This window comes from Narcine bancroftii, chromosome 7, assembly GCF_036971445.1.
Source record: "Narcine bancroftii isolate sNarBan1 chromosome 7, sNarBan1.hap1, whole genome shotgun sequence".
Classification (NCBI taxonomy): Eukaryota; Metazoa; Chordata; class Chondrichthyes; order Torpediniformes; family Narcinidae; genus Narcine; species Narcine bancroftii.
Window position 1 is genome coordinate 34658600 of NC_091475.1, and position 22879 is coordinate 34681478.

At 46.3% G+C, this 22879-nt stretch overlaps 1 protein-coding gene across 4 annotated transcripts in view; it reads right to left on the minus strand.

Moving 5' to 3' along the window:
- Positions 1–21460, minus strand: part of LOC138738724 (cilia- and flagella-associated protein 44-like) — a 127084-nt gene extending 105624 nt beyond the window's left edge. For 3 of the 4 annotated variants that reach the window (XM_069889504.1, XM_069889503.1, XM_069889501.1), the window contains exons 1-5: positions 21383–21460; positions 14832–14936; positions 5526–5667; positions 4884–5046; positions 2887–2989 (exon numbers count right to left, since the gene is read on the minus strand). In XM_069889504.1, the coding sequence (XP_069745605.1) occupies positions 2887–2989; positions 4884–5046; positions 5526–5667; positions 14832–14936; positions 21383–21395 (526 nt within the window). In that variant the 5' untranslated portion in view covers positions 21396–21460. Of the gene's footprint in view, positions 1–2886; positions 2990–4883; positions 5047–5525; positions 5668–14831; positions 14937–21317 lie in introns of all 4 variants that reach the window. The other variant, XM_069889502.1, reaches the window with a different exon arrangement.
- Between the last annotated feature and the right edge of the window lie 1419 nt (positions 21461–22879).

Sequence of the window (22879 nt, forward strand, 5' to 3'; positions counted from 1 at the left end):
TTAAGGCTGAAACGTTGATTACCTTTTACTTCCTACAGATGCTTCATTATCTGTTGAGTTTCTCCAGTACTTTTGTGTATTGCACTATAAAACAGCATCTGCAGACTTTCCTGTTTAACTGTCATATTATTACCATTTTCAATGTGGATGTGGTAAATATTAGTAAGTTATTAGTTATTGAGAAAGTCAGAGAAGGAGCTGTATTCACTGTGATTCAAGTTACTATCTCAAAGATTTACATCAGGATCAAAGGGCAGGATGCTCATTCTCAGTATGCATCTATAAACTGATCCCCAAATCTCCTGTTGCTGCATCACTAAGCATAACACAGAATCACAGACCTTGTCCAAGCCTGACCAAAGCAGTGAAGAAATCATACTTCCTTAACTTTACTACCTGTTTAGCAGATTCAGATGAGAGAAAACAAAGGTAGTGTTAAACAAAAAAACTCAGAAATTAAGCCAGACCATCTTTCGATATATATTATGAATTAAACAATCAATATTGCACATCACCATAGCTCTGCACAGTAAGCTGAAGAATCATAATGACAGAATTTGCAATAGTATGGGAAACTTCTGGTGATGGATCAGAAAAAGGAGTAGGATTCAGATAGAGTTTGACTTTTTTTTTGACAGCTCTATTTTGTGAGTATAAATTTAAAAAATTATCCCCAATGGCCCTTTGTTCTGTTTACAGGAGCCCCAAGCTACCTATTGCCTTCCTTTCAGAAATAGCAACCCGCCTCCTGTTATCCTTATAATCAGCTGAAAAATCTGCAGGTCTTGTTTATGTGACATCCTACCAGGCCATTTCGTCCATTGAACATGCAACGACTCTTTGAAAGAGCTGCACAATTATTCTTGGACTTTCCCTCTATATACAGATTTTTTTTCTTCTTTTTCCAATTTACATTTCATAATTATTACCAAATACCCTTCCAGTATCTTTCAGGATGCACAGTTGCGGTTGCTGTGTTAAAGAAACTCTTTTCCCCTCTCCCTATCTTTGCCAATTAATTTAAATTTGTGTCCGCTGATCACTGACTCTTCTTACAATCACTGAATTTTTATATCATGACAGTAATCAACCAGATATGTCCATTCCTTTGCTCACTTCAGAAATGCTATCTGACCTGCTGAATATTTCCTGCATTTTCTGTTTTGCATCAAATTTCCATAATCAATAGTCATTTGCTTTTTGATAATTTCTACAGAATTTGTTTTCATGGATAATTTGCAAATACAAGTTGAAAATGTCTACTCAATGAGTGTGAGTCCTAACCAGTGAATGGTTGAGGGAGTTGAAAAAGTTGGCTCCAGGAATCTCAAGTTTAGACCCACAGAGCACAGGTGAATAGCAAAACAGTCAACCAATCTATCTTTGGATTTACTGATGCAGATGAGGCAGCCCGTTACAATGAATACTGTAGGCCCGTTTGCGGCCCTGGATAGAGGTGAGGGCAGAGATGTAGGGACAAGTTTTTCATTTTTTGCGGTTACAGTGGGAAGAGCCTCTCGGGTGGAAGATTGGAAGGGGAAGGAACAGCAGACTAAAGGATCCTCAGAGAAAATTATCCCTGGGATAAGGAGTGGAGAGGGGAAGATGGCTGATAGTGGGATCATGCTGAAGTTGACAGAAGTTTTGGGTGATAGTGTCAGATGCTGGTGGAGAGAAAAGTGAGGATTAGAGAGACTCTGCCCTTGTTCTTCCTAGGGAGAGGTGGGATATGGGAATAAGTTTAGTATGTGAAATGGAGGAGATGAAGGTGCAGACTTTATCAATGACAGTAAGGGGAATCCACATTTATTAAATAAAGGAATCATTTCAGATGTCCTGAAAATTATCTTGACAGTTTCCAAAGCAAATCCCTTGCTTCCTTCTGTGAAGGCAGTTTTAGATAAATCAGTTCAGTTCTCTGTAAACATGTGTTTTTTTACCTCCAAAGTGCAAATTTTAATTCTATATCACAAATTTTGCTAATACAGAAAAATTTTGTGGATACCAAATGCTAATACAGCCATCCTAGTGGGCACTGTGCAAAACAATGGTGCCAGGTTCAAAACATCCTGGATCATGGGTGTTGTCAGAATTCAGAATGTGGGATCAGTAGTTGGAAGTTTTGGTCACACCAGAAAAAAATCTGATGCCCTTAAACTTTATCTCTATTGAAAGATCCAGGTTATTGCATTCAAAATGAAAGTCTTCAAGTATACCAGACAACATCCTATAGCACAATGAACAATATGTCAAAGAATGCACGAACTCTCTTAATTGAGTCTATTGTCTTTTTGTTGCTCTTGCTCCATCTCCCATTCCATTTCTGGCTCCCTTTTCTTCCACTTTGCATTCATTTTGCAGTTGATTCAGTTTCTACACTTGTGTTTCTCTTCCCCATTTCTGGTGTATGGTGGTACATCTCCACACATCCACTATGATCAGTACCACTCTGAAGTACTGTGCGAGTTATCATGGTTATAAGGATGGCATACTACTGTAGCTACAATTAGAATGTGGAAGAATTGGATCTTCGGATAATTCTTTCCCATTACCTTTTTTTAGTCAATATTATTCCTACCGAGAACAATATCATCTTGTAGTGATGTGGTGCCCTCAACAAAGTTCCAAGGATCATCAAAGGAGTATTTAGATGGGATAAAGTTTGACACAAACCAAAGAAAGGCATTGGTGCAAGTAAGCAAATGCTTGGTTTAAAAAAAAAAGAAATTCAGAGAACAAAAATAATGCAAAGGCAGATAAGTTAAAGGGGAAGGGAGAGAATTCCAGAGCTTCGGGCAAAGGTACCTGAGGGTACATTATGAATAATGAGGAAAAGAAAATTAGATCAATTAACTGATATAATTAACTTCACAGAATTTCACCCACCTTGTAGAATTCTGTATGGTTTCAGGGAAGGATATTCATAGATAATAATATTGGGCTTGATGCCCTTTTCACCTAAAGCAAAATAATTTCCACCTGGATGAACCTGTGGGGTCAACAATTCAGGAGATAAATTAGATGATGAGTGTCTACTTTGTGAAAAAGATTCCCTACTTTGCAGTGAGTTTGTTTAAAAAGACGTTCTAAAATCAAGAGGGAAATTTGTACCATAGGTGAACAAGTTCAATAGCCTATCTACTGTAAGGTCCAGACAGAATAAAGCTGTTGAGATCATCAAGGGTTATACCTCCATAATCTTGTGACTAATTACATTTAATATTTCAGAGTTTTTTTATATTAATGGTTTAGTTATGGGTATTACTGGCATAGCCTGCATTTATTACCCATCCTTCATTGACCTTGAAGGTGGTGGTGAGCTGCCTAATTGAACAATCATGATTCTAGGGGTGAAAGTATCCTATAGGGCTATTATGTAGAATTTTCCATTTTTATATCCAGCTCACAATGGTGTATAACTTGGAGGGAAACCACATAGTTGGTGCATCTGCTGGTTTTATCTGGTGTGCCAGTGGTGATTTTGTTTTTTAAATCTACTCTCCCTTCTACTTCTACTTTACTCGCTCATCTACCACTATTTAGTTTATGCAGATAAATGTTATATACCCCAGGAGGATTCCCTCTCAATTCACAACTAGAATATAAGCTTCTCAAATCTATTGTAACCCCAGTACATCATAACTAGCTTGGGGTTACTCATCTTTTATTTAACAAATAGTTATATTGATTCTCAAAAATCCAAGTATCAAATAGTCTAACCTTTCAGAATCACCTCCAAGATCAGTAATTCAAATGATTTGATTTTCTATCTATTACATTTTTTAATCATTTCACAGTTATCAACCCAGGCATTATTTTTAAATTCAGATTGAATTTTGGTGTAATCAGGATTCAGATTCATTTCTCTGCCCACTGTGTGACTAGCCCAAGAAGGAAAATGAATTTACATGCCTTCTTTCACATCCTCAGGATATCCAAGTTGCCCCAAAATACTTGGAGTTCAAGCACTGGTGACACATTGAGAAAGGTAGAAATAAATTTCAGGTGGAAGAAGATAAATTACGAGTTATTCATCTTTCTTTTGTGCTTCTAATTCTGAAATTGTGTTAATTTAGAGATATAAACAAAATAGAGAGAGTGCAGAGAAGGTTCACGAGAATGTTGACAGGATTTCAGGGTCTGAGTTACAGGGAAAGGTTGTGCAGACTGGGCTTTTTTTCTCTGGAGCGTAGAAAATTGAGAGGGGACTTGATAGAGGTGTTTAAGATTTTAAAAGGGACAGACAGAGTAAATGTGGATAGGCTTTTTCAATTAAGAAAGGGGGAGATTCAAACTAGAGGACATGGTTTAAGATTGAAGGGGGAAAATTATAAGGGGAACATGAGGGGAAATTTCTTTACGCAGAGGGTGGTGGGGATGTGGAATGAGCTTGCGGCAGACGTGGTCGAGGCGGGATCATTGGTTACATTTAAGGAAAGACTGGATCGTTACATGGATAGGAGGGGACTAGAGGGGTATGGACCGGGTGCTGGTCAGTGGGACTAGGAGGGTGGGGATTTGCTACGGCATGGACTAGTAGGGCCGAACTGGCCTGTTCTGTGCTGTAAGTGGTTATGTGGTAATTGACAGATAAATGTACTGGGGAGATCCCTCTAGTCTTCTTTAAAATAGTGGCATGAGTGGACAGAGCAACTGTTTAATGATTCATTAAAAATTGGTTACTCCAACACTGCAGTACCTCATGCTACACTGCGAATGTAAGCCTAAAATATATAATCAACAGTAAAGTTTCAAAGTATTTAAATCAAATTATATATTAAATTTTTAAGTAGTTTCAAAGGCAACAATAACCTTATTGGCAATGTTAATGAAACATATTGCTCTAATTTCTGTATTTTGACACTGGGGGTATTAAACATTACCATCACAATACCAATGCCTCCATTACTGCTGCTTCGAATATACTTTTGCTCCTTGGTCTTAATATCCATAAAAATCACCAGATTGCCAGCTACAAATATGATAGTTCCCCCACCAATAAGTTGCAAGTTTACTCGCCGAGTACTGTCATAACCAAAAGAATGACTGGTATTAAAATAGGTTAAGCAAAATAATGATCAAGATGGTGGTGGGTGACAACTTCAGTATAGTAAACTGACTTTAATATCAATTAAGAAACTGCAAATACTGAAAGAACTGCTGGAGGAAGTAGATAGGTAAGACAGCATCCATGAGTAGCAATTGCCAGTCAACATTTATCAAGGCTGAAAGAAAATAGGTAGTTAGATTGGTGTTCAGTCCCAAAATGGCTGGCCATTTCTAACCATGGATGCTATCAGACTTGCCTCGATTCTCCAGCAATTTTTCGACTGCTTAATATCAATTAAATTTACTCAACACTGAAATTCATTCAGAAACACTTACTGTACTTAAGTTCATTTGATAAGTTAAATTAATTGAACATTCATTGATATTGGTATCCATTTTTATATATTTCAATCAAAAATCATAATCATTAGGTTGGAACTGAGGGTAAATTATGTGTGCAGTTTTACAAAGGATACACAAAGGTGAGTAGATTTTTTGGTATCAATGCTTCTGGTGAAATGAATGGCTTTGAACATATTTCTTCATGGTCATAGAAAAAGTCATCTAAAAGTATTCTTTCTTCTGGAGCATTTTTATCTTGCTTCTTTGTAGATTGCTCTGTAACAAACAATACAATCCACAGTAATACTATTGAAAAATGGCTGAACTACCTATCAGAAAACAAGGGCAAATTCCAAAGTGAGCTAAAAGCACCAAGGGAGGAAACTACAGTAAAAACTCTAATATCCAGAATTCAACCAACCAGCAGCCTTAAGCAAACAGCAAAAAAAATCAAGAAAAGATACATTTTAAAAATTAAAATAAATAAAAATAAAATAATACCAATGGTTTAAAAAAAATACACGTTTAAAATTGTAAAAGTAAATGTTCTCTGAAGTAACACATAAATCTTTGGTGAAAATTGGAGAGAATATTCAGCCAGGGGTTGCGTTGCTCATAGCAGCAGTTTGAATGGAGTTTTGTGAAACAGCAATGGGAACACCCAGGTTGAAGTGCTAGTTGATGCTGCTTGCCATTGAGATGACTCTCTTAAAGTATCTCCTTATCTCTGCTTAGGAAGAGTTGCCCCAGCCAGAGGCTTATCCATAAAATTGGAGGAGGGGGGCGTTAATTATCTATAATGTTATTGTCCGTCTTTTAGGTGGCTCCATGGAGTGGGAATAACCTGCAGATGCAGCAATGGATAAATATTTTCAAAGAATATGATTGAAAAAAGTAAAATGCTTTAAGGTTTATATATTCATGCAAATGAAGTTCTTTCAGTGCAGTTAGCCCAAGGCTAGAGTTCAATCCTGCCCTGTCTGTATATTCTCCCATGTCTGCTGGGATTTTTCCTGGGGGCTCCAGTTTCATCCCACCATTCAAAACATACTTGGGCTGTAGGTATGTCCTCAAAGTTGTATCTTCAGCTGTGCACTGTCTCAGTTCCTCAAATCAGGAGGAAGAGATGTACATTATTGTCATTATATCAAACGTGTCCTCTTGGATCGTGCATTTCCTTGGAACATGAGAGAGTGCATCGGCTAAGTGCATTTCTTTTCCGGACTTGTAAACTAAAGTCATGTTGTATTTCTGAAGCCTGAGCATCATTCTTTGTAATCGTGGAGGGGCCGCATGGATTGGCTTTTTCAGAATTGTGACCAGAGGTAAGTGGTCAGTCTCTATGGCCACTGGTCTGCTATAAAAGCAGTTGTTAAATTTTGAGCAGGTGAAAACTACTGCCAACAACTCCTTTTCTATTTGGGCATTATCTGGTCTCCATGATGGTGAGTGACGTGGATGCAAAGGCCACTGGTTTTCCATCTTGCAGGCATGCTGCACCTAGACTGTACTGTGATGCATCACAGGTTAGCATCACTAGTCTTCATACGTCAAAGTACGTAGAACAGATGGGCATGACTATGCTTCTTTAATGCATTTATTGTTGTTCTTCCCAGGACCTCTTGTGGTTTAATTGATGTTCAAAAACGAGTCAGGCAATGTGGAGAATACTTCAGAAAAGTTAAACCTTTATTTGAAAGTAAAGGGTGAGGCAGTCAGAGAACAAGTCACTGATCAAACCCACTGGACACAGCATGTATTCTCTTTTCATGTTAAATTCTGACCTTGCTTGTTCAATCAATCATACCCCTCATCTTAGCAGCATACCAATCTTTGGTTTGCCACCATTATTTCTCATTCCTTTATCTTTTTCTTTCTTTGGCTTGGCTTCACGGACGAAGATTTATGGAGGGATAAATGTCCACATCAGCTGCAGGCTCGTTTGTGGCTGACAAGTCCGATGTGGGACAGGCAGACACGGTTGCAGGGGAAAATTGGTTGGTTGGGGTTGGGTTTTTCCTCCTTTGTCTTTTGTCAGTGAGGTGGGCTCTGCGGTCTTCTTCAAAGGAGGTTGCTGCTAATCATGCTTCAAACCACATCCTCCATGATATTCCGCCAACATTAACTTTTACCCATCCTCCCTATCCTGTATCCTTGCCACGTGATTCATCATGACTCACCACCCTTATCTTTTGCCCTTGCTTTGATTATAATTCTTCAATGGTAAAAGTGAATAACTGAATTAACTGCATAATGAATGTATAGTAAATAATCAGTGATTAATGGTTACATATTGCAAGTATATTATTGAAAGTAATAAAAAGTGTCATTGTTTCCAGACCACATCTTTGTGCATCAACTGCTTTAGCAGGATGGTAAGATCACTGGTGTTCAGAATGAACTTGCTCAGGTAGTTGACCATGACCAGGAATCGTTGTAGCACTGTCACATCTGTCGGTAGACAGGGGTGTCCTCTGTCCCCAGTGCTTTTTATCCTTGCAATTTGTGATGGATTATAATTTGGGAGAATTTGGTAATATTTGGTAAAATTTTGGGTAGGTTACATACATAAACACATTTTAAAACAGATCTTGTTTAAAAGACTGAAGAATTCATATTGCAGGATCACTGGAGAATGTTATACACATTTCACAAGTAGGTGCTAATTGAAATGACTCATGAAATGAAAGACTATTGTCTTGTTGGAGACAAGTACCTTTCTGTAAAGTCCTCACAGAAAGGTCATCTCCTGGGTTTTGTTAATACTTAAGGCAACAGCTTGACCAAGAGACTAACTCCTATTGTTTTCTGGAGAAGGTGGGGTTTTTGCAAGTGAGAGTGTCACATGGGGCTTTCTGGAAGCCAGTTGGAGAAAGAGAGAGAGGGAAGTAGTAACAAGCTCTCTCATCTAGTGTGTGTGACACTGAAAGCAGCTGAACAGTGCAAGCCAGGAAGAGTTGGTTGAAACTGATGAAAAGCTCCAAAGCAGTGAATGGCTGGAAGTGCTATCTGTCTGATGTTTCTCTTGCAATAAGAGGAACAGAAATGAGCTCTGTGGTAGCCTTAAGAGATTACCATCTGGAAAACCCTGATGGGGAAAGTTTCATCAGTGAGACATTGAGGTGACTAATGGTGGTACCTCAATTGTGGAAATCCTGGAACACCAAATCTTTCTCTGCAAACCCTAGAAGAACCTTCCTGAGCGGTAAACATTTACCTTTCGAGAACGAAAGCCTGGTGAACTTCATACATGTTAAATTCTGTGCACAGTATAAAATTGCCTGCATCCAGAGAACTTGGAAGAAAGAGAAGTGAGATTGAACTGTGAACCAAAGAACTTTTCTTAAATTTACACACACATCATACACGTGCGCTTAGAATTAGAAGGGAGTTAATTCGAGTTAGTTAAGTATAGAGATAAGTTTGATTCTATTTTCATGTTTAAAGTTGATTAAAAACAACCTATGTTTTAAAAATCACTTGTCTTGGTGAATGTCTATTGCTGCTGGGTTTTGGGGTCCTTTGGGCTCGTAACAGATTGAACTGCTGGTGGAGATTATAAGAAGAGATCAGATATTAAGGGCTTCAGAGTTGGACAGGAAGAACAGAATATTATTTTATTTGCTGATGTTGTGCTATTATATATGTCTGACACAGATGAATCCTTGAAAAAAATTACAGTATTAAAAAATATGGAAGAGTATCAGGTTATAAAATAAATATGGACAAGAGTTAGATAATGCCACTGATAAATTTTGATTCTGAAAGATATCAAAAGGTAAATGGAATCAAAAAGCTAGATGGAATCAAATATTTAGGAATAATGATGAATAATAATTTACAGAACTTATATAAATTTAATTTCACTCTTCTGTTAGAAGAGAAAAATTTACATAAATGGAAAGTCTTGCCAATTACTTTAGTAGGAAGAGCAAATTGTATTAAAATGAAGGTGATGCCAAGATTACAGTATATTTTTCAATCATTACCTATTACACTACCTAAAAATGTATTTAAATTATTAAATTATTCCTATGGAATAACAAAGGGTCGAGAATTTCATTGGAAAAGCTAACATAGGATTATAAACTGGTAGGACTTAAGACTCCCAGATTTTAAGAAGTTTTTTTTAAATCAGCACAAGCAAGATGTTTTTTCATTCTTCTTCAAAGGAGACAGCCCCCCCCCCCCCCTCAATTCTTGGATCTAAATGGGATTGAATTCAATAGAAGAGACAGTAAAGGACTTTATTTACATGGAATGTTAAGTTAACAAAAAAGACGGATAACCCTATATTAATACATATGATTAGAATATGGCAAGAAATAAATGAGTGTATTGGAAAAAAAAAAGCAGGAATATCATTATGTCAAAATGTGTTACTGTCCATGAATTTGGGCAACAAAATATTGAATTTCTGGTAGACAAAGGAATAAGATATGTTGATGATTGCTATATGGAGGGATCGCTTAGGTCTTTTGAACAATTAAGAAATAAATATGGAGTAGCTAATGGGACTTTCTTTTGTTTTCTCCAGCTAAGATGATTCCTAAGAGAAAGATGAGGGCCAAACTTGGCCCATCTGAAATTAGTGAAATGAAATGAAAAATTTGGCTGGGGAATACAACTAAATTTATAACTAAGTTGTACTATGTTCTCCAGAATGAAAGTGCAAAACCAGATTTACAGAGATTGAGAGAGAGGGATGGGAATCGGATCTAGGTGTTGCAATAATAGAAAGATGTTGGCCTCATTGGTGTTTGGATAGCATGACATCGATTATAAATGCAAGATACGGATTAGTGCAATATAATTTCCTACACCGATTATACCTCACACCACAGAAGTTGCATAAATCAAAATCAGAGATATCAGAGATCTGTTTTAGGTGCGGGATAGAAATAGGATCTTTTTTTTTAAACTTGCTACATGGTCATGTGTGAAGGTGAGACCTTTCTGGCAGGACATTAATGAAATATTAACAAGGATAACATGGATGGCCTTCATGGGCGACCCGGAGCTTTATATTTTTGGCAACTTCAATGAAATAAACAATAAATTAACTAAATTCCAAATTTAATTTGTTAAAATAGTCTTAGCAGTGGCTGATAAATGTATTGCCATTACTTGGAAATCCGACTCCCATCTACATACAGTACGATGGACTGCTGAGATGAATAACTGCATACCTATGGAAAAAAAATACATACAACTTAAAGGACAAATATGACATATTTATCAAGATATGGCAGCCATATTTGGATCATATAGGGGCCCAATTATTATTATAATTATAATAAAAAGGACAATAATAGATGCTGCTGTAGAATAAATGCAAATGGTTTCCCCATGGAATTTTTATGGTCAACATAAATGTGACCCCTGACAATGTGTAGATTTATATTGTGAAAGAGAGGAGGGAGGGGTTGTTTTGTTTGCTTTTTGTAAGAAAATGTTTTACACACACACACACACACATATCTGTGCTTTAAATTGGAAAGTTTACTATATATATATTTATGGATAAAAAAATAAAATATTTAAAAAAAGGAACAAGTACTACTTTTGTAATGAGATTAATCATGTACCTTGATTACATACAGCACGATGGACTGCTGAGATGAATTATTGCATACCATGGAAACTCCAAGTGTTTGTACTTAGAAATTAAGTGGTTAAATAAAATTCAGAATTATGCCTTTCAGCAATTGTAGTTATGCCACTAAGTGTGAATCCAGTACAATGGTGCCATCTGCTGTTCTCCTCTACATCATTATTGTCTTAAAATTGTAATCTTCCCATTGTATAGCAGGAGTAGGTAAAAAAAAGAACAAGGTCGTGATGACAATGAGGCCAGGCCCCTCCTGGGAAGGATGAGCCCTGCAGTTAAGAAGAGAACACTGCTCTCCTGAATTGGAAGACTATCCTACAGGTCATCTTCTTCTGCACCGCCTCTCCACACCCCCCCCACCACCACAAATTAGGAAACAATTTAACAGCTCTCAGCAACACAAAAGGACCTTGCAACAATGCACACCAGGCTATGTTGCTATTGTACCATATTTATCTCACAAGAATCATCTCTAAGCAATTTCCTCATGATCAAAAGAATTCCTTTTGCTCATTCTCACCATAGTAAATGAGCAAATCAAGCCTCTTAATAACTGTGTCTTAAAAGTATGTCAGAGGCTACGGAACAGTCTCAGCTCCTGATCTTACAAAGTCTCTCCAGCACAAATTTGCGACAGAAGTTCTTGACAATAGAAAATCAATCAAATACTTGTCCCTACGAGTTCAAAGTTATTCAAGGATCTTGAATTCATTCAGAACAAAATAAATCCCATCAGCATTCACATTTCTGTGACCTAAACCCATTTGATGTTGCATCCACAAATACAGAATGTTAGCAATTTATAAAGGTTTCCTCATCTTGGTACAGAAATGGCTATATCAGCTACATCAAGGACATCCATTGTTTGGGTATTCTTAACAACCACTAGGCAGCATTCAATTTCATAAGGCAATATACTGCTGTGATTCTATATTCACAACTTGGAACTGGCATATGTCTTCTTTCATAAGTATAGCAGGCTATCAGGATATGACTCAATCTCAATTATACATCATTAAATGCTGATCTCTCAGAGACTCATTTGCCACAATTTAGCAAACCCTGTTACGTTACCGTTCCCATGACCACAGAGATTTTGAATTACACAGTACAGACACAGGCCCTTCGGGCCAAATTATGATGGTGGCCAAGCTGCCTAACTAAGCTAATCCCATTAGACTGAGTTTGGTCCATTTCTCCTTAAACCTTTCCTAACCATGTACCTGTCTAAAAATGTATTTTAAACATTGTAATTATATATCCAGCTTTACCATTGCCTCTGGCAGCTTGTTCAACACATCTACCACTCTGCCTGAAAATGTCAACAGTCTGGTTACTTTTAAATCTCACCCCAAATCTACACCCTCTAATTTCAGATTCCTCTGCTCAAGCAAAAAGACTGGTCTTGCCTATTTTGCTCAGGAATTTAGATACTTATGCAAAGTTATCCTCAATTTCCTACGATTAAAGGGAAAAATGCTCCAATCTATTTAGACTTTCATTATAGATCAAGCCCTTCAGTCTCATTTAACATCCTTATGAAATTTTTCTGCACCTTTTCTTGGATAATAATATCCTTCCCCTTACTACGTAACCAGAACTTCACACATTGTTCCAAGTGTGGTCTCATCAATGTTTTGTACTAACATGATATGCCAACTTCTATCTTCTTTCTTTGGCTTGGCTTCGCAGACGAAGATTTATGGAGGAGTAATGTCCACGTCAGCTGCAGGCTCGTTTGTGGCTGACAAATCCGATGCGGGACAGGCAGACACGGTTGCAGTGGTTGCAAGGGAAAATTGATCAGTTGGGGTTGGGTGTTGGGTTTTTCCTCCTTTGTCTTTTGTCAGTGAGGTGGGCTCTGCGGTCTTCTTCAAAGGAGGTTGCTGCCTGCCGAACTGTGAGGTGCCAAGATGCACGGTTTGAGGTGAGATCAGCCCATTGGCGGTGGTCAATGTGGCAGGCACCAAGAGATTTCTTTAGGCAGTCCTCGTATCTCTTCTTTGGTGCACCTCTGTCTCAGTGGCCAGTGGAGAGCTCGCCATATAACACGAACTTGGGAAGGCGATGGTCCTCCATTCTGGAGACGTGACCTACCCAGCGCAGTTGGATCTTCAGCAGCGTGGATTCGATGCCATCGGCCTCTGCCATCTCGAGTACTTCGATGTTAGGGATGAAGTCGCTCCAATGAATGTTGAGGATGGAGCGGAGACAACGCTGGTGGAAGCGTTCTAGGAGCCGTAGGTGATGCCGGTAGAGGACCCATGATTCGGAGCCGAAAAGGAGTGTGGGTATGACAACAGCTCTGTATACGCTAATCTTTGTGAGGTTTTTCAGTTGGTTGTTTTTCCAGACTCTTTTGTGTAGTCTTCCAAAGGCGCTATTTGCCTTGGCGAGTCTGTTGTCCATCTCGTTGTCGATCCTTGCATCCGATGAAATGGTACAGCCGAGATAGGTAAACTGGTTGACCGTTTTGAGTTTTGCGTGCCCGATGGAGATGTGGGGGGGCTGGTAGTCATGGTGGGGAGCTGGCTGATGGAGGACCTCAGTTTTCTTCAGGCTGACAAGTCCGATGCGGGACAGACAGACACGGTTGTAGCGGTTGCAAGGGAAAATTGGTTGGTTGGGGTTAGGTGTTGGGTTTTTCCTCCTTTGTCTTTTGACAGTGAGGTGGGCTCTGCGGTCTTTTTCAAAGGAGGTTGCTGCCCGCCGAACTGTGAGGCGCCAAGATGTACGATTTGAGGCGATATCAGCCCACTGGCGGTGGTCAATGTGGCAGGCACCAAGAGCTTTCTTTAGGCAGTCCTTGTACCTCTTCTTTGGTGCACCTCTGTCTCGGTGGCCAGTGGAGAGTTCACCATATAACACGATCTTGGGAAGGCGATGGTCCTCCTTTCTGGAGACGTGACCTACCCAGCGCAGTTGGATCTTCAGCAGCGTGGATTCGATGCTGTCGGCCTCTGCCATCTCGAGTACTTTGATGATGGAGATGAAGTCGCTCCAATGAATGTTGAGGATGGAGCGGAGACAACGCTGGTGGAAGCGTTCTAGGAGCCGTAGGTGATGCCGGTAAAGGACCCATGATTCGGAGCCGAACAGGAGTGTGGGTATGACAACGGCTCTGTATACGCTAATCTTTGTGAGGTTTGTTTGTTTGGCCAACTTCTATACTCAATGCACTAACCAACGAAAGCAAGCATGTCTGCTCCACCACCCTGGCTACCTGTGCTGCCTCTTTCAAGGAATTATTTACTTTTATCTCAAGGTCTCTTTTTTACAACATTCTCTGGAATCTTGCCATTTACTGTGCAAGTCCTGCACTGGTTCAACTTTCCAAAATGCAACACCTCACACATGCCCACGGTAAAATCAATCTCCCAAACCTTCACCCACTTTCCTAGGTCATCTAGAACCTGTTTTTACCTCGGAACACCATCCTTACCATCAATTTTGGAGTTCCCTGAAAAATTACAAACCATGAGAACTATGCTGTCTTCTCCACCACTTATATAGGTGAGGAACAACAGTGGACCCAGAACTGATCTCTGCAGCACAGCACTGGTCACAGGCCTCCAAAAGTAAAACAACCATTCCCTACCAGCTGCTGACACCATCCTCCAAGCCAATTTTGTATCCTCTTGACTAATTCACCCTGAATTCCATGATCTAATCTAGACCAACCCATCATGCCAGCCACTTTGCACCCAAGGACAGACAACTGTTTTCCCTGGGACAACTGATCAACACACCTCTAATCTCATTTCATCAAATTTTACAATCTCTCAGAATGAACTTTGACAAAACTAATGAAATGGTTATGAGCTCTCACCTTCCTCTTCAGTTGGAACAGTTTCACCCTCTTGCATATAATTTATATCCTCTTCATCAGGGTCTTCAGAGTCAGGGATTTTTGTAGATTCCTGCACTTTTTCCACTTATCGTTGTGAAAATAAAAATAATTATTTAATGCACTGCAACAATGAACAAAAAGTACATATTCAGTCAATTCAATTTCATTTTCACAGCATTTTGCAACTAGTCTTTGATAAAACTGCCAGAAATACTCAGGCAAGACATGTAAAGAAAACAAAATTAGCAATTCAGATTGATGACTGCATCAGAAGAAGAAAGACTATCAGGGTGCCACCTCACCAGTAAACCTTCGCTTCAATCTCCCCATGATGATAACAGTCTTAAACCCAGGGGATGCTCTTTATCCTGCTTTGTTAGAATAACAGTAGTTGCTTCATTGAAGCAAGTTGTTATTTTTTTGACTTGTTGGCTTGTGAAAAAAAATAGATTTAAAAAGGAGCTTAAAGGCTATAGAGAAATATTATTTATTAAATATTTTATTTCTCATTTGTTAATGCTTCTTCTGGAAAGAGTTTAACCAAAACTATTATTAAACATTTATTTTAATAAGAAAAAGTTTAACATTACATATTTTGAAAGTAGAGAAAACATGCAGATGTTGAAAATTTTCAATAAATATTTAGTTTGGCCCACGACTTAGTCCAAGTTTTTAATTTTGGCCCTCTGTGAATTTGAGTTTGACACCCCTGCTCTACAGCATCAGTACCACACTGTGATGCAGCCAGCCAGGACGCTCTCAAAAGAACTCCTGAGGAAGGCTGACATGATATTGGCCGGTAGCCTTGCCCACTTCAGTCTTCTCAGGAAGTGCAGTCACTGATGCACCTTTCTGACAAGTGAGGAGATGTTGACTTGTTAAGTGGACTCCAATGAACTTGGTGCTCTCTACTCCATCCATTACTGAGTTATTACTGTGTTGTAGTGGGTGATCGTTCCTGGTCCTCCTCAAGTCCATGATCATCGCCTTCGTCTTGTTGACATAATCACAAGATATGGTGTGAGAAAAACATCCTGGGTTCTAGGAAACAGCAGCGCTGCCAAAACTGCTGAAATGGTAGCACTGCTGCTGACACAGACTTGCAGAGAGTGGGAGCAGAATCAAAGCACTCCCAAGGAGTCCAATCACCCAGTCTGACTGCCATCATCCAGGATTTAAATGGCCTGTAAACTGAGTGGTTTTATTTCAAAGTCCTGCAACCATAGGGTTTGTGTCCAAGATGACAGTGTCTCTGATTGGCAGCAGCCACGAGAGGTTACAGACTCCAGGGAAACAGAGGACTGACGCAGGGCACCAGAAAATGATACCGTCCCCCATTTGAGAAGAAGCAGCAAAAGAGACAACCCACAGGATGGTGACCATTGTGGCTGACCAGTGAGGGGCTGTGAGCTGAAGAACACACAGGCTGTTGGTGACTCGAGATGAGGAACCCATGCAGGCTAGAGGCTGCAGGCACCTGTTGTTGAGGGATTCACTCTAGGCTGCAGACCGTTGGGAGACTGACTCAAGACGGGCTGAAGGGGTACCAGGTATTGGAATTCGGATGCAAGAGGATGCAGAAGGGTTCCCAAGCACATCAGAGGTTTAGATCTGGAGCTCGGGCTTATCTATATGTGGCTGCAGGGCTGCATGAATACTGGAGGTTAATCCATGTGCACACGGTGATTGTGAGCGTACTCTCTATGGGGAATGATCATATTAAGGGCTAAGCTGAAGTAGATAAACAGCAGCCTGGTGTGCGAGGCATCATTCTCCAGGTGAGTCAAGATGGAGGAGAGAGACAAGGCAACAGCATCATCTATGGTATGGTTTCTTCAAGAGGCAAATTGAAATGCGTCCCATGCCTCTGGGAGGTGCACTTCGAAATGTTCCATGACCAGACACTCAAAGCATTTAATAATGGTGGAGGTCAGTGCAACGGGGTGGTAGTCATTGAGACCTGTTACTGTCGCCCTCTTACACTGATTCAATATCTACATCATTCAATATTTCCATGATAAAAATGACTCAAAAGCAGATACAAGAGATTGCATATGCTGGAATCAGGAGCAAAAAAATGTTGGGGGAACTCAGCAGGTTGACCACGTGAGGGGGGGATGGAGGGAGAAAAGATTTTCAGTGTTTCGCTTAAAGACCATGCACCAGAAGTGAGTGAAGAGGGACGAGGAGTGGAATGGCACATGGCCAGTAAAACTGAAGTAGGGTAAAGAGTGATGTGAAAAGAGATGTAGGGAGAAGTGTGGAGAGACTAGCTGATAAATGGAAGCAGATTTTAAAAGCGATTGACAGAGCATTGAGGATGAGGAATACTCAATCCATGGCATAAAAAAACTGCTAGAGAAACTCCCCTTCAACCAGATACTCGCTCAAGCCTCCCCACCAGAGTCCTGTCATTCACTTTTCCTTTTTGCCAGATACTTCCTGTTTCCTCCTCTACCATATATTCACTCAGAGTTTGCTTGACACTAATCTCCCCTTCTGCAAGTTGCTTAGCCTTCATCTCCCTGAACCACAAACTCCATCAACCCCTCTGCCAGACTCTCATTCCCCGTCGCCCGCCTCTGCCAGGAGCTTCCTCTCCCTCCCACCTCTGCCAGGCATTTCAACACAGATTCTCTCCCTCCGCCAGGGGCTCCTACCCAATCTCTACCAACTGTTCCCTCCGCGACTCCCCCTCGACCTGGCGCTCCCTCCCCGTCTCCCCTTCTGCCAGGCACTCCCTCCCCGTCTCCCCTTCTGCCAGGCACTCCCTCCCCGTCTCCCCTTCTGCCAGGCACTCCCTCCCCGTCTCCCCTTCTGCCAGGCACTCCCTCCCCGTCTCCCCTTCTGCCAGGCACTCCCTCCCCGTCTCCCCTTCTGCCAGGCACTCCCTCCCCGTCTCCCCTTCTGCCAGGCACTCCCTCCCCGTCTCCCCTTCTGCCAGGCACTCCCTCCCCGTCTCCCCTTCTGCCAGGCACTCCCTCCCCGTCTCCCCTTCTGCCAGGCACTCCCTCCCCGTCTCCCTTCTGCCAGGCACTCCCTCCCCGTCTCCCCTTCTACCTGTGCGGCCTCCCCGTCTCCCCTTCTACCTGTGCGGCCTCCCCGTCTCCCCTTCTACCTGTGCGGCCTCCCCGTCTCCCCTTCTACCTGTGCGGCCTCCCCGTCTCCCCTTCTACCTGTGCGGCCTCCCCGTCTCCCCTTCTACCTGTGCGGCCTCCCCGTCTCCCCTTCTACCTGTGCGGCCTCCCCGTCTCCCCTTCTACCTGTGCGGCCTCCCCGTCTCCCCTTCTACCTGTGCGGCCTCCCCGTCTCCCCTTCTACCTGTGCGGCCTCCCCGTCTCCCCTTCTACCTGTGCGGCCTCCCCGTCTCCCCTTCTACCTGTGCGGCCTCCCCGTCTCCCCTTCTACCTGTGCGGCCTCCCCGTCTCCCCTTCTACCTGTGCGGCCTCCCCGTCTCCCCTTCTACCTGTGCGGCCTCCCCGTCTCCCCTTCTACCTGTGCGGCCTCCCCGTCTCCCCTTCTACCTGTGCGGCCTCCCCGTCTCCCCTTCTACCTGTGCGGCCTCCCCGTCTCCCCTTCTACCTGTGCGGCCTCCCCGTCTCCCCTTCTACCTGTGCGGCCTCCCCGTCTCCCCTTCTACCTTGCGGCCTCCCGTCTCCCCTTCTACCTGTGCGGCCGCCCCGTCTCCCCTTCTACCTGTGCGGCCGCCCCGTCTCCCTTCTACCTGTGCGGCCGCCCCGTCTCCCCTTCTACCTGTGCGGCCGCCCCGTCTCCCCTTCTACCTGTGCGGCCGCCCCGTCTCCCCTTCTACCTGTGCGGCCGCCCCGTCTCCCCTTCTACCTGTGCGGCCGCCCCGTCTCCCCTTCTACCTGTGCGGCCGCCCCGTCTCCCCTTCTACCTGTGCGGCCGCCCCGTCTCCCCTTCTACCTGTGCGGCCGCCCCGTCTCCCCTTCTACCTGTGCGGCCGCCCCGTCTCCCCTTCTACCTGTGCGGCCGCCCCGTCTCCCCTTCTACCTGTTGCGGCCCGCCCCGTCTCCCCTTCTACCTGTGCGGCCGCCCCGTCTCCCCTTCTACCTGTGCGGCCGCCCCGTCTCCCCTTCTACCTGTGCGGCCGCCCCGTCTCCCTTCTACCTGTGCGGCCGCCCCGTCTCCCCTTCTACCTGTGCGGCCGCCCCGTCTCCCCTTCTACCTGTGCGGCCGCCCCGTCTCCCCTTCTACCTGTGCGCCCGCCCGTCTCCCCTTCTACCTGTGCGCCCGCCCCGTCTCCCCTTCTACTGTGCGCCCTCCCGGTCTCTCCTTCTACCTGTGCGCCCTCCCGGTCTCCCCCTCTACCTGGTGCTCCCTCCCCGTTAAACCATCTCCCCCTCTGCCAGGCACTCCCACCCCGTTCCCCCTCAACCTGGCACTCCCCCCACCCATCTCCTCATCTCCCCCACGGCCAGGCGCTCCCTCCCCGTCTCCCCCGCGGCCAGGCGCTCCCTCCCCGTCTCCCCCGCGGCCAGGCGCTCCCTCCCCGTCTCCCCCGCGGCCAGGCGCCCCCTCTCCGACTCCCCCGCGGTCAGGCGCTCCCGCCCCGACTCCCCCGCGGCCAGGCGCTCCCTCCCCGTCTCCCCCGCGGCCAGGCGCTCCCTCCCCGTCTCCCCCGCGGCCAGGCGCTCCCTCCCCGTCTCCCCCGCGGCCAGGCGCTCCCTCCCCGTCTCCCCCGCGGCCAGGCGCTCCCTCCCCGTCTCCCCCGCGGCCAGGCGCTCCCTCCCCGTCTCCCCCGCGGCCAGGCGCTCCCTCCCCGTCTCCCCGCGGCCAGGCGCTCGCTCCCCGTCTGCCCCGCAGCCAGGCGTCTCCCTACCCGTCCTCCCCCGCGGTCAGGCACTCGTACCTTGTCTCCGCTCTACTTGGTGCCCACCCCCACCCCGTCTCACCATCTCCCCCTCTGCCAGGCACTCCCTCCCTGTCTCCCCTTCTACCTGTGCTCCCTCCCCGTCTCCCCTTCTACCTGTGCTCCCTCCCCGTCTCCCCTTCTACCTGTGCTCCCTCCCCGTCTCCCCTTCTACCTGTGCTCCCTCCCCGTCTCCCCTTCTACCTGTGCTCCCTCCCCGTCTCCCCTCTCTACCTGTGCTCCCTCCCGTCTCCCCTTCTACCTGTGCTCCCTCCCCGTCTCCCCTTCTACCTGTGCTCCCTCCCCGTCTCCCCTTCTACCTGTGCTCCCTCCCCGTCTCCCCTTCTACCTGTGCTCCCTCCCCGTCTCCCCTTCTACCTGTGCACCCTCCCGTCTCCCTTCTACCTGTGCTCCCTCCCGTCTCCCCTTCTACCTGTGCTCCCTCCCCGTCTCCCCTTCTACCTGTGCTCCCTCCCCGTCTCCCCTTCTACCTCCCGTCTCCCCTTCTACCTGTGCTCCCTCCCCGTCTACCCCGCGGCCAGGCGCTCCCTCCCCGTCTCCCCCGCGGCCAGGCGCTCCCTCCCCTCGCCCCTCTACCAGGCGCTGCTTCCCCGTCTCCCCCTCTGCCAGGCGCTCCCTCCCCGTCTCCCCCCTCTGCCAGGCGCTCCCTCCCCTTCTCCCCCGCGGCCAGGCGCTCCCTCCCCGTCTCCCCCGCGGCCAGCGCTCCCTCCCCGTCCCCCCCCGCGGCCAGGCGCTCCCTCCCCGTCTCCCCCGCGGCCAGGCGCTCCCTCCCCGTCTCCCCCGCGGCCAGGCGCTCCCTCCCGTCTCCCCCGCGGCCAGGCGCTCCCTCCCCGTCTCCCCCGCGGCCAGGCGCCCCCTCTCCGACTCCCCCGCGGTCAGGGCTCCCGCCCCGACTCCCCCGCGGCCAGGCGCTCCCTCCCCGTCTCCCCCGCGGCCAGGCGCTCCCTCCCCGTCTCCCCGCGGCCAGGCGCTCCTCCCCGTCTCCCCCGCGGCCAGGCGCTCCCTCCCCGTCTCCCCCGCGGCCAGGCGCTCCCTCCCCGTCTCCCCCGCGGCCGGGCGCTCCCTCCCCGTCTCCCCCGCGGCCGGGCGCTCCCTCCCCGTCTCCCCCGCGGCCAGGCGCTCCCTCCCCGTCTCCCCCGCGGCCAGGCGCTCCCTCCCCGTCTCCCCCGCGGCCAGGCGCTCCCTCCCCGTCTCCCCCGCGGCCAGGCGCTCCCTCCCCGTCCCCCCCGCGGCCAGGCGCTCCCTCCCCGTTCCCCCCCCGCGGCCAGGCGCTCCCTCCCCGTCTCCCCCGCGGCCAGGCGCTCCCTCCCCGTCTCCCCCGCGGCCAGGCGCTCCCTCCCCGTCTCCCCCGCGGCCAGGCGCTCCCTTCCCCGTCTCCCCCGCGGCCAGGCGCTCCCTCCCCGTCTCCCCTTCTGCCAGGCGCTCCCTCCCCTCGCCCCTCTACAGGCGCTGCTTCCCCGTCTCCCCCTCTGCCAGGCGCTCCCTCCCCGTCTCCCCCCTCTGCCAGGCGCTCCCTCCCCTTCTCCCCCTCTCTCAACTTCATTCCCATGTCTTATTCGACAAACACTCACTCCCCGTCTTCTCTACGAAGCGCTCAGTTTAACTACCAGGACCTCGTTCAGCTTTTCTCACTCACCATTGGCCTCCATGCCTGATCAGTTACCAGGCAACGATGGATGCGGCTCAATCCGGGGAGCCACGGGTCGAAGTGCCTTCTGGATAGTGGTGGAAGAATCTGGGCGGTGATTGATGCTCAAATGGGAGAAACTTCGAGCGTGATTTGTTGCAAACTTGAGCAGGGAGGATGCGAGGTGAATAGGGGAGAGAAAAAAAGAAACATACAGAGATAGAGTCGGGGAAAGGGAGAGAGGGGGGGGAGGGAGAGGGGGGGAGGGGGGGAGAGAGGGGGGGGAGGGAGAGGGGGGGGAGGGAGAGGGGGGGGGGAGGGAGAGAGGGGGGGGAGGGAGGGGGGGGAGGGATGGGAGGAGGGGGGGGAGGGAGAGGGGGGGGAGGGAGAGGGGGGGGAGGGAGGGGGGGGGGGAGGGGGGGGGGGGGGAGGGAGGGGGGGGGAGGGGGGGGGGGGGGAGGGAGGGGGGGGAGGGAGGGGGGGAGGGAGGGAGGGGGGGAGGGGAGGGAGGGGGGGGGGAGAGGGGGGGGGGAGAGGAGGGGGGGAGGGGGGAGAGGGGGGGGGGAGGGGGGGGAGGGGAGGGGAGGGAGGGAGGGAGGGGAGGGGAGGGGGAGAAAGGAGAAGCCTAACGGAGGAGAAAGGAAAGAAGGGGAGAGGGAAGAAAGAAGGGAGAGAGGGAGGGAAGGAGGAGGGAGGGAGGGGATCAAGGGGAGAGGGAGGGAGGGGAGCAAGGGGTGGTGAGGGGGGAGAGAGAGCAAGTGAATGCTACAATTATATATAATGTCAGCCTCACTACACATCGCAGTACCTTTTATTATGTTATTACCATGTGATGGGAATTACCAGAGAATGTCTTCTCTAATATGATCCCTGCATACTAATGATCTTGCGCAGCTTTGATATTTAAATACAATTCACTGCCAGAACAACACCCAACCCCAACGAACCAATTTTCCCTTGCAGCCGCTGCAATCATGCCTGCCTGTCCTGCATCGGACTTGTCAGTCACCAACGAGCCTGCAGCAGATGTGGACATACCCCTCCATAAATCCTCGTCCGCGAAGCCAAGCCAAAGAAAAGAATGTCTACACTTCTCTTACAAATTGCTCTTTAAACAATGCATTTAAAGCTGTGTTTCACAAGGTTATTTCAAACAATTCATCCTTCCAATTGTTTGGAGGAATCCATTCCTCAGGTCCTGTCTGCTGTACCTGTATTTGAGCTGAACTCTTATTTTAGAATTCACCATAACATTGGATGAAACATCTTTTTCCTATTTGATGCAAATTCGTGAGTTGGTCACAACAAAAATAAGATCAAGGTTTAAGTTTATCAGATTTCTGAAACATAAGCTCATAAGATTTACTGTAGTAACCACCAGCTAAACTTTATGAGGAGTTTGAGGAGATTTGAATGTCACAAAAGACTCGTACATTTCTATAGTGGTGCTATGGAGAGCATTCTGACTGGTCTGGCATGAAGGTGCCAATGCACAGGACAGGAAAA